The 12,114-nt window shown below is 34.1% G+C and overlaps 1 protein-coding gene across 4 annotated transcripts in view; it reads right to left on the bottom strand.

Annotated features, from left to right (window-relative positions):
* Window positions 1–12,114, bottom strand: part of LOC145297740 (transcriptional coactivator YAP1-like) — a 170,314-nt gene that overhangs the window by 102,075 nt on the left and 56,125 nt on the right. For 2 of the 4 annotated variants that reach the window (XM_080143960.1, XM_080143961.1), the window contains exon 2: window positions 8,186–8,236. The exons of the other annotated variants lie outside the window; for them this stretch is intronic. In XM_080143960.1, coding sequence (XP_080000086.1) covers window positions 8,186–8,236 — 51 coding nt within the window. The remainder of the gene's footprint in view (window positions 1–8,185; window positions 8,237–12,114) is intronic. 4 annotated transcript variants of the gene reach the window in all.

Below are 12,114 nucleotides of genomic sequence, written 5' to 3'. Positions count from 1 at the left end.
GCTCTAAACTAAATATATATGTATCCAATATTTCTCTTTGTATGCCGAATCCACTTTTTCTGGAAAACTACTGGGCTGATCTGAATGAAATTTTGTATGGACCTTTATTATGATGATAGTGATTAATAGGGATTAGTCATCACAATACCAGATTTACTCCAAAGGTTTTCTCAGAAATTACTGAATCGAGTTGGCAAAAATTTGTCTAGGTGTAACGAACTAAGTATTATGGTATCCGTTCAATGTACAGTTGGAGATTAATAGGGATTAGTATTTAATGCAATGAGCAGAAATTTAACAATATTCAATCATAATCTTTGCATAAAGCACTCCTAGGTCAACGGGCCATAACTTTTGCCAGTTTTTTAATAGGCAAAAGTCTAGTTATATATCGAAATGAATAAATGCGAAAGTTCATTTATTTTTATTACCTCTATATTACCATCAAAATAGGTTATTGTTATTTAAATCAATAAAACATTATATATATATATATATATATATATATATGACAATTTAAAGAATCATTGGAAAGCCTAATTTGCATAATTCGTATTATTTGGATTCTTCAGACTACTGTTCTCTTTTAGAGTGTCATTTTCACAAAATTTTTGTCAACTTAACCTCCGACCTTCTTCAAGTCTATCTTGTCAAACCTGAAAATGTTTTTATCGAACTCTGGAATTTGGACGGAACGTCCGCAAGGACTGTGGTGCAATGTTTAGAGTACTTGGAAAAATCAATTGTAAAAGTAATATCCTCTTGAAGGTTGATGGTTCAATCCTCAGTATGGCCGACCAAAAAATAAAACTGAATTACTTAGAACCTCTATCCAGTCATGGTTGACGGAACAAGAGCATGCTACCCCTGTGAAGCAAAAAATGGTTCCATTCAAAATTCTGTCCAAATTCCAGAGTTCGACAGAAACATTCCTGTGTTTGACAAGATACACCTGAAGAAGATCGGCGGTTACATCGACAGAGACGTGAAAATGACAAGACGAGAACAATAGTTCAAAGAATCCAAATAATATGAGTAGCCAATCCTCATCTCAAAAATTTGTATAACTTTTTTCTTTTTATTTACATAGGCCTTATGAAATTAATGTTGGTTGTTATTTCTAATTTAATGACCTTACTAATTAATAAATAATGTTTTTTCATGAATGTTGCTGCAGCATATCCTGGCACCTTATGTTAACTACTGGAATATGGTGAAAATGCTCAACTAATGAAAAACTGAGTGACTGTACGACATTACAAACGGGCTGTGCATCTTTAGCCAATGAAAATCTCAGCAGACGACAGTTAATAAATTGGGGGGGGGGGAAATATTAGTTTTATTTGGGTGCAAAAAGCACTTGTAGACATCACTATGAATCTAGCAAGCTTAGATACTATTTTAGTCAAATCCCTATTCAACAGGAGGAAACCATGTTGGAAGTATCCTTAAACTGCCTTGAGTCTTCAGACGATATAACCCCATTGAGAAGGAGGGTTTCCTGGTGACGGTACCAAACTGTAATGTGAAAACCCTAACCCTTCTCATAATAAAAGTTATTTTCTTTTACTGGGAACCATATAAATGCAAGAGTACCCAATTTAATGTCTTTACTGTTTTTATGTTAGTGCAGCCATGGAGAAAGGAATCGAGTAGCAGAAGAAATTCAATAAATTTCACTTTTGTTTCAAGTTAAATATAAAATGAAAATACTATTCGACACAAACATTTTTCTTTTTTTAATAAAAACTAATTTGTTTTTGTTTTTTTCTTGTTTAAATAAAATGAGAAAGGATATTTTTTTTTTACTGTTTGTAATTGTAGCCGATTCAGAGAAAGCAAACTAACAAATTTGAAAACACCCAACATCAAATGAGAAGTTGTTTTTCTAAAAAGAAAAAGAAAAAAAAAAAAAGTTATATTTTAATGACAGCCATGCCTACATTCGCTATAATTGCAGAATCGTGGATTTTCTTCACAAATTTCTGAATAGATCAAATTGTTTTTTTTTTTTCTTTTTTTAAAATTAAATCCTAAGCCAATCGTTTTAACAAAATTTATTTTTACATTAGTACATGTTTGTTGTGTGTGATCCAAAAGCGCTAGTTTTAATAATTAGGTTTGACATGGTTTTGACCATTTGGCTTCGAAGCCTCTAAGCTCAAAAGTTTAATTTATGACAGCATTCATTCTGGGTCGGTTGAGTTAGTTATTTTTAAGTTATCTTGAATGAAGGCCGATCAAACAGGGTAGTCCACTTCCAATAACTGAAAAACACCATAAATATATGGATAGAACATCAGTTCTGAGCCTGGTTATAAAGTTGGCGGCCACACCACTTATTCCAGTTTCATACTGGAACTGGATTGATGACTTTCTGATGAAAAGAGACCAACTAAAAAAGATGTCTAGCAAGAAGAGTTTATTGAATGAAGGGAAGAGATTTAGCACCGCACGTGAACAGCAGAGTTTTGAAAAAAACTGCCACCAACAAACTGAGGATGAGATATTAACAGTAATAAAGATTTACAGTCTACATCACCCACTGACCAGGACTCTTACACTACAGAAGAAGATGGCACAACCGACAGCTTAACATATTTAAATTTTTGTCGTGTGACCTTGCAGGCCGACAATAGGGAAAAATGTATTAAGAAAAGTATGTTACAGAAGTACACGTAATGATTCTGGGACCATAACCGCCATGAATCGCTGGTATTTACTTCCTTCCCACTGCAGGAAGATGTAACACAAGGTGAGGAGAGTCAAGCTAGCACCTCTAAAAGGAGGGGCCCTCTGGCCTTTTAAAAATTACTGGGGTAGCGCCATCTGCATTTCTTAAGCAATAAACTTACACTACTGAAAAGATGGGAAGCAAGGCCAGAGAGAGTGGACCTCTTAAAACAAATGCTTTAGCTCGTCAGATGAAAAAAAAAAAAAAAACCCAAATGCCCCAGTTTATGCTGAACTGCTGTCAAGATTGGAATCTCAACTGTTGTGTATCAGGAATCAGAACAAGTAGACAAATGAATGGTGCAAATCGCTGCCCACAACATTTAAACGTAACTGGATTCATAGTCTCTGGGTTAAGTCCATTACTAAAATAGGTATATCAGCTTACTGCATAACAAAACTTGTATAGACTGCAATCGAGGTTATCAACATCAGAAAAAGCAAGGGCATTTCTTATGCATCCATTTATATTGTCCTCCCTTCACCTGTTGCAGGGTTGATTGGCCCAAAATAGGAGGCAGCAGAATTTCTTCAACATTATTTTGGGTACGATCGTTTCTGGTACTATTAAGGCCACTTAGCTTCATGAAACAATCACAGATACAGAAAATGAAAGAAAACTGAAAACCTTCAAACAATCAGAAAATATATAAATATCTATAAATATTCAGAACGTGTCAAAAAACAAAAAACAATAAAATTCAGAAATTTGTGACTCATTGTTTTTTTTGATTTGTCTCGCACAGGTCTTTAGTTTGCCAAGCATGTGCTGCTATACTCAGTTTGTATTCTATCACACCAGGTATTTTCTTCACAGCAAAATAATGACAGTTGGATTGCTTGTCTGTTTATGATAGGAATTGTTAGCTGATTTGATTTTTGAAATTTTATCATTAGCTTTCATAAATAGTGTACGGAAAAGAAAAATAAATTTGTTATTTTATTAATTTTAAACAAATTGTCCACACTTAAAAAAAAAAAAAACAAAAAAAAAAAAATTATGTAACAAATTTTAACATCTTGCACGATTTTGAATTTACAGTAATTTGTAGTCAAGCAATTTTGTTCTTTTTTCCTATAGTATGCAAATTTTGTAAATTTTCTATAAAATTAGCAACGATTTGTTAATTTTTTTTTTTTTTTGATGAAACGAGGGTATTAAAATTTTAAAAAATAGTGTTATTGGTAGGTCACAATAATTATTCTCCCTAGTTTTATGCAATAACAAACATGGGATTTCCCTCAAGCAATAAAGCTTTCGGGTGGGAATGACCCTCTCTTGCACAGTAAAACATTCCGGCTGAATGTGCGTGCGCGTGTGTGTGTGTGTATATATATATATATATATATATATTCTGATTTGACTTAATTATGCTGTATGGTGGTTAAAATGCAATAACTCAAAGTGAAAACAAGATAGATAACTAAGTTTAAAAACAAAAAAATTAAATTAGTATCGCGGGTAGTATTTTTATTACGCATTTCTTAAAAAAAAAAAAAAAAAAAATCAAGTTCGAGCTGATCAAATTTCAGACTCTGCAAGGAGTTTGCACCAATCTCAACTACATAGAGGGTAGCTAAAAAATGTACAGTTTAAATTTCTTTGTATTGTTATGAATGACAGATGTAGAGAACAGAAGTGGATGCTACTAAAGAGAAATGAGAAGACGGCAAATCCAGGGAGTGTAAAAATAAGTCTATATAATAAATCTCAACGTGTGTTTGTACACGAATAGGCTTCTATATGGTTTACTATTATACTAAACTGCCTACATACGATGATAGATGAGGTATAAAGGATCAGAAATGGGTATAACAAAGTACCTCCTGGGGGGGAGGGTACTTATAAGGAAGAATCTTATGCACGCTCACACCGTTTTATGAAGAGCTCCCAAATTTAGCAGGATAACCCACCACGGGGAAGGGGAAGTTTTGATGGGTGGTGCAGGGGTGGAGCCCAAGCAAGTGGTGTCACTTATAACTGGGAACCCTAAGTATGCTTACACCGTTTGACGTACAACTACCAAACTTGCCATGATAACCCACCATGGAAAAAGGAGGGGGGTACAGGTTACATCTCTCACTCCCACTAACGGAAGTAGGGCCCCATGGAGGTCATTTATAATGGGGGAACTAATTCGTGTTCATACGTTTTTATCAATAAAGATTCCCACTACTGCCCCCTCATGTTCGTTTGAGCAAGGTTTCCCCTCCCACCCCAAGATGATCCGAGCAATGCCGGGTCTGTGTGTGTCTGTACATCTATAGAATGGTGTACAAGGAACTATAAGATACAAAAAATATGTAGACAAATATTTTAAAAGAATTTAAAAGTTATTTATAATGGTCAACCCTTCGAAAAATTGGCCACAGCATTAATTCCTTCACCCTCAACTGGGCACTTTTCTACAGAGAGGGTTTTTTTTTTTTTTGTTGACATTTTCTGCAAGTCATTCAAAGCTCGCGTAAACGTCATCACATAAACGGCCTTATTTTGACCGCTCGTGACGTTACATCGATAAGTTTTTTTGTTTTTTTTTTCCACCTCTTTTTCCTCTGGCGCATTATGGGTTCAAGCTTGCTTACAACTTTTTTCTTCTGTTTTGCTCAACACGCACCTCCAAACACCCAGGCAACGCCGGGCACCGAGGCTAGTTAAAAATGAAAAACAAAAAACTTGTATATAAATTTTAGAAATATTTATAAAATTTTAAGCTACAAACGGGAATTTCAAGGCAAGAAAAAGTAAATCTGGCGTTTGGACCAAAATCATAGTGTAGTATCTGCTCTAATGTTACACTTTAGTTAATTTGTGTTTAGTCAATATATGGGAAACCCTTCTATACTGAGGTAATTTTTATTTTTGCCTACTTAGAGTGCTTCCTTTTGAGGAGCTGGTTTTCCCTCCCACATTAAAACGATCCTGTCACATTTAAAAAAAAAAAAAAAAAAAAAAAAAAAAAAAAAAGTTAAGTTTAGAAATAAAAATATTCCACTTGAACTTGTTCAACTATGGAAGACTAAAACTACCAAAATTTTCATTTTAAAAATAGTCCTACTCAGAATTTTAATTGTATATAATTAAATTTTTTTTTTCTTTTCTTCAAAATCTTCATCCAATATTAAGTGTATAAATATTACAACTAAAAAACCAAAAAAACTCAAAAGTGACTAAGCAGATTATTAATGTTCAGCAAGGTTTGACAAGATTTGATATTTTTATGGGGAATTCGATTATAGGAAGGTATAAAAACTATAGTATATAATATATATAAGTAAAAAAAAAAAAACTATAAAATTTAATGTAGCCGATTAAATAACACTGACTAATTTGGGAGGGGCCGTTGTACAAATTTAAAAAGAAAAAAAAACCCCGGAAATATTTGGAAAAAGACCTGGAAATATTTCTTGCAAACTTGGTAATGGGCGAGTTTATGATAGTTGGAATTCAAGACTTCTAAAACACAAATGTGCCCTCTCGACATGCATATCTTCGACAAACCCGCTTAGCAACAAAATCACACCTCTTCACTGTTGAGGTCCCTAATTGCCAGAAAGGTTTCTTTCTTCGAACAGCTAGATTTTGAAATTCCGTTCCTACTTCCCTGACTGTAATGATACGCAGAAGTTTAGAATAATGTAAACGAACATCTTGTTGATCTTTTCTAGGTCTGGTTCCAAACAATAGCTCCTTACGTCCAAGTTAGGGGTGAACAAGACAAAAAAAAAAAAAAAAAAAAAAAAAAAAAAATTTGGAATTTAGATTGTTTTTATATGATTAGAAATAAAATTTTAGAGATTGTAAAAGACAAGAAAAAAAAAAAAGTGTTCTGCAATTTAAACAATAGGTACGTATTCAGTTTCCGACCCAATCTCCGGCAACTTTACGTCGACATCTTTTAGGTTACATTAGCAACCGGAGGGATGCTGAAGTAATTATCCAATCAGTTGTCGGGAGACAAGTTATAAACGAACGCTTTTAGAAAACGAATCCTACTTTCAACATGCTATTGCAACGTGAAATCCTCCCTTTCCCCCATGCTAAGAATGGTTTTCTAAAAAGAAAGCAGGGCTTTACGTTGCGAATGAAATAGTTGCATTTGTGAGCGATTTTTTCAAATCGCAACTAGAAATAAAACTTTTGGCGATTGCATTTTTTTTTTTTTTTTTTTTTTTTTTAAAAATGGACAATCTTCCAAAGCTCATTACCGAGTGAAAAATATCTTTAATCCTTTATTTTTTTTAAAACAATCAAAGTTAAATTATTTAAACGATAAAAGTTTAATAGAATAATAGACTCATTTTTAATGAAGGCCGTTTAAAAAAAAACATCTGAAAAAATACCTTCAAGATTTTAAATAATATTCAGTGCATATTTATAATTACAGTTATTAAAATAAAAAAAAATAAAAATCTTTATGTACGTACTCGTCACAGAACGAAGATGTCATATTCCAAAAATCATATGGGTGTAGCTAGTAATTTTTCTTTTTGGCTAGTAAACGAAAATATTTAGTTGGTAAGGGTAACTAAAGATGAATTTGTCGGTAGAGTCTTGGAAAGCCATTCTTAACATCAGGAAAAGGAGAATGCTGCATTTAGAATTAATCATCTGGCAGTCTTTGCTTCGGCATCTTCCGACTGGGAAATGCAGATGCAAAGTTGTCAGATTCGGTCGTAAACGGGATAAGTACCCAACAATGAGTGAATAACAAAAATGCAATAACTTTCCATGGCAATTAGAAATTAACTTGAAGCAAGTAAAAGAAAAAATTTTTTATTTTTTTTCCAAGACTGAAATTCAGAATTGGCAAAAAAAGTCTTCCATACAAAATCCTTTAAAATACCAAAGATAGAAGACACACAAACACACACAACAGAAACTGAGACGTTAAAATTTAATATAACCAACAAATACAACAAGATTAAAAACAACAAATATAAGACAAATTAAAAAAACAAAATTATGTATGTAAAAATATTAATCATGCCTCATATTGCAAATAGTCAAAAAGTCGCAGGTTAATTTTAAATTAATGAGAAACAGATGAAGTCAGAAAAAAAATTAGAAATATATCCAGATGTAACAGATCTGACAAGATGTAATAATTGAAAGTGACAGATGAAAATCAGTCATGTGACTTTTTTTAATGAGAAAATGTATATATTTTAAATAAGAGTATTTTGCAATATGATGATTCAGAATTAGGAATTAAAAAAAAAAAAAAACACAAACAAAGCCATAAAAAAAAGGTGACATGAATGGGAGGAGAGGGAGATTCCGTTTTTTTTTTTTTTAAATTATTTTTTAAATTTACTTTGCAAGCAAGCACACAACATTAGAGCCAACGAGAGAATGGGAAGGGCGGGGCTACTAACACTCTTACAGGGTTACAAGATAGAGAGAGGGAAAGAAAGAGAGAGGGTGAGAGTGATCTACCAAAGCTCATACTTGGGCTGAATCTGCATATCCTTGAGTCTGTCTGTATCCGTGTCTCTGCTTCTGAAATACAAACAGGCCACAGTAAGTAGGGTTAATTTTGGAGAGCAACAGAACCGTGCGGGCCGGATACATTTTTTTTTAAGCAGAGTTCAAAGCAGCAACAATAATAACGAGAGATACAGTTGCGGACAAAACAAAAGTGACCACCAACACTGTTCCTCTTCCTTGGCACGGTTGCATGCAACATGTCCATCTTGTGGAACAAAAAGTTCAAAAGAACAAGAAAAATATTCAGAGGAAAAAAAAAAAGCAAAAAAAAGCCATTTTCCATAGTTGAGTCAGCTTCTTGTGATCTTCAAGATCAAAATGGTTCCTGAATAGTTCCATTGTTGCTCCAACCATTTTTGAAAAGCCATGGTGTCTTCAGAGGTTTTTTATGTTTAGTAACATTTTTATTGTCACCAAGCTGCTTACGTGGCACGGCCTTAAGGTCACAATGCCACCAAAACTGCATGAGAACACACGCACACAAAAAAAAAAATAAATAAAAATTAAAAAAAAAAAAATAAAATCCAATAAAAAAAAAAAAAAAAAAAAAAATACCATTGCACAACAGAAATGACATGGACACCTTTCTGATAAGATGGTAAAACCACGTTCTGCAAATTCGGGAAACAATAGTTTCCTCGAATAATTGGATTTCTGGGAACGACTTAGAGCAGTATTATTGTAGATTAACACTCATACTTTTTTTTTTTTAAAGCTAATTATGTGAACACCCAGAAAAATTATTTTTAAATTTAGAGTGTGGAAGGGTGGGTGGATGCGTGTGGGGGTTAGTTTGTATATGAATTTAATGTAAAAGAATCCAATTTCCGGACTATCCTAGTGTTTTATGGCAGTTTCTTTCGCTATTGAAGATAAATGCTGTGCATTTATCTTTTTTAGGGTGTGGAGGTGGAGCGATAGGGGGGGGGGGAACACCCTTGCTAATTGAACTGAAAGTTACTGATAAAAAAAAAAAGAAAAAAAAAAAAAGAAAATGTAGTCAACTGCCCTAAAAATTAGGCTGGACCAAAAGTGAGGGATCATTTTCTAGTAAATTTAGATAAAAAAAAATTTTTATGTGGTGGCTCACATGTAGTCACCTAAAGAAAAATAACTTTTTTTTTTTGGAGGGGGTAAGGAAAGTGGGAGTGTTTATCTACAAATTTACCAAGGTTCTTCTATGAGGAATAGCAAACATCTCTCAGAAGAAAAGTAAAGGAGATGAAAATAAGGAAAGGATTTTCAATCGAATTCTTAAAAAGGAATATAAAAAAAAAAAAAAATGAAAACCGGAATTGAACACCTGTTTAACCATTTCTTTGAAATCAATAAGAAAAAAATATGAGGATAAAAACACATTAAAACTTTTTTTAAAGAAAAGTTGGTTTGCATTGGTATTCCGAAGTTTCGCCTTCAACATTTCTTCAGAGACCTATCGACTTACAAATATGTCAGCTCTACTAATAACTACTCAAGTAGTTTTTGCAGAGACTCCTTTAGCTTCAAGAGACAATGGATACTCCCTGTATGAGTAATAAAGCAAAGGTTGAGCAACTACATTTTATGTAAAACACCACTGTTAAAGTCCAGTGCCCCCCCCCCCCAAAAAAAAGTGGCTAAAACAATAACAAGATAAGTAGAGAAAGACATCCCAGAAGGACACCCGGTTCACAATAAACGGTGTTGGGTCAAAATTGATTCCTGATATTAAACTTCATTTGTAATATAACTTCAGGTGAGATTTTCAGATTCCCTATATTCAGTAGTTTTATTTTTTTTTCTATACTTAAAACTGTTTGCAAGTGATAAAACTATATTTATCTTGCAGCAAGTAAATAAACTATGCATAGTATAGCAAAAAAATTTTTTTTAAGTTAGTGATGGGACGAATCCAATATTTTTCCCCCAATTCCCATACAATTACAGATTCTGTACTAAATTCCCATCTCTATATATATAAAAACGAAAATGTGTGTATGTATGTATGTATGTATGTATGCATGTTCGCTTTTTGTGTATGTCTACAAAAGGCTTTTTTTCGCTGTGATTCTCGGTTGGCTCGCTCCTTAAAACTTTTTATATGCTGTCTAGATAATATCTACGACTAAGGAACTCTGGTCGCAGTTATCTTTAATTTACCCAACTTTTAAAAGCTATTTTTGAGATTTTTTGATCGCCGTGTAGCGGGGAAAAAAGAAACTGGCTTCCAGCACAAAACTAGGTCAAACATCACGCGACTTAACGTTCTTGCACCTGTTAATTTCACTTTATGTCAACTTAACCCACTCATCAATTCATCTATTCCCGTGGTCGAGATGGTTAGGTCGCAGGATTTTTTTTTTTTTTTTTTTCCATTTCCTTTCCACCTCCGTGTCAAAGGTTCGGGATTCAAGCCTACCTTTCTACTAAAACTTGTTTTCTTTTACACCTTGAAACACCCGGCCAACGTTTTTTTTAAACAGGGTTGTTTTGATCTAACCCCCCTCCCTCTAACACACACACACACACCTCCAAACACCCGGGCAACGCCGGGTACCCCCTGCTAATCTATATATATAAAAGCGAAAATGTGTGTATGTATATGTGTTTGTATGTCTCGCAAAAACTTTCGACACTGGTCATGGATTTTCGCCACATAGGTATCATTTTAAAGTTGCCCGAGAAATATCGAAAAAAAAATGGAAAAAACATTAATTCCTTCACCCTAAAATCATCAGTTGTGTACAGGGAGGGGTGCCGAAAAAAATCGTTCCTTCATTTTGTCTGCTCCTGCTACTACGACAAGACGTCATGTCTGACCTAGAAAACGTTGACGTTAGTTTAAAACCACCTGCAAGTGTTTTTAAAGGCTTAATTTTATCCGTTCTCAAATGTATGTCTCTTTGGCGTAGGGGTAACGTGTCGAGTATTTTTTTCCCGCCTTAGCCTCGATGCTTCGGGTTCGAGCCTGTCTTTCTACCTAAACTTTTTTCCCTCTTTTACACCTTTTTTTTTTTAACGTTTGTTCGCTGTTTTGCTTTGTATTGGTTTTTCCAATTTTTCTTAACATCGTGTTTTTTTTTTTTTTAAATATTAAAACAGGGTCACCCCTCCGCCACCCAAATACCCGGGCAACGCCGGGTACCCTTGCTAGTCTATTATATAAAAGCAAAAGTGTGTGAGTGTGTGTGTGTGTGTGTAGGTAATTTTTTTGTATGTCCGGCAAAGGCTTTTGTGGGGAAGGACGCTCGGGGTGTTAGCACATCTTAGAACTTTTTATATACTCCCTAGATTATAATATCTACGATTTATGAAAGGTCTATCTTTTATTTGAGCGACTTTTGCACGCTAATTTTCGTTGGTTTTCCCTAACATCTTTGGGAAACAAACAAATATGCAGAAAGCTTCATGATTTCATTTCTATGGCGCGATATTTGACCTGGAAAAGCAGACGTTCGTTTTTAAGCATTTAATTTCAACGACTCACTTCTCTGCCCTCTTAGCGTAGCGGTAAGATGTCAGTCTTTCTTTTCTTGCCTTCACCTCAAGACTGAGTTCGAGCCTACCTGCCTACCAAAACTTTTCTTTTACACTTTCAAACACCTAGCCAACACCAGGTACCCATGCTATTATATAACGGGCAAAATGGGTGCGAGCGTTTGTGTTTGTCCACAAAAGGCTTTTTTGCATCGGTTAGATTCCGCGAGAAGTTTTCGCATACTTTCCAGATCGCAATATCTCAGATTCGCAAACAGACATTGTCTATTTCTTTTTTTTTTGATCGAGTTAAACAAAATTCCCACCATGCCATAGTCTCAGCTGTTTGTCTTTTCCATATAAATAAAACAAAACTATTTGAACGCAAACGTCTGGCTTTCGGGCCAGGTAGTATCTGTTCTGTAATTGGTCCT

Source organism: Euprymna scolopes, chromosome 18 (assembly GCF_053919585.1).
Source record: "Euprymna scolopes isolate OS-2025 chromosome 18, ASM5391958v1, whole genome shotgun sequence".
NCBI classification, from domain to species: domain Eukaryota; kingdom Metazoa; phylum Mollusca; class Cephalopoda; order Sepiida; family Sepiolidae; genus Euprymna; species Euprymna scolopes.
Note: the sequence above shows the minus strand (reverse complement) of the source record. Positions and strands in the feature narration are given on the sequence as shown.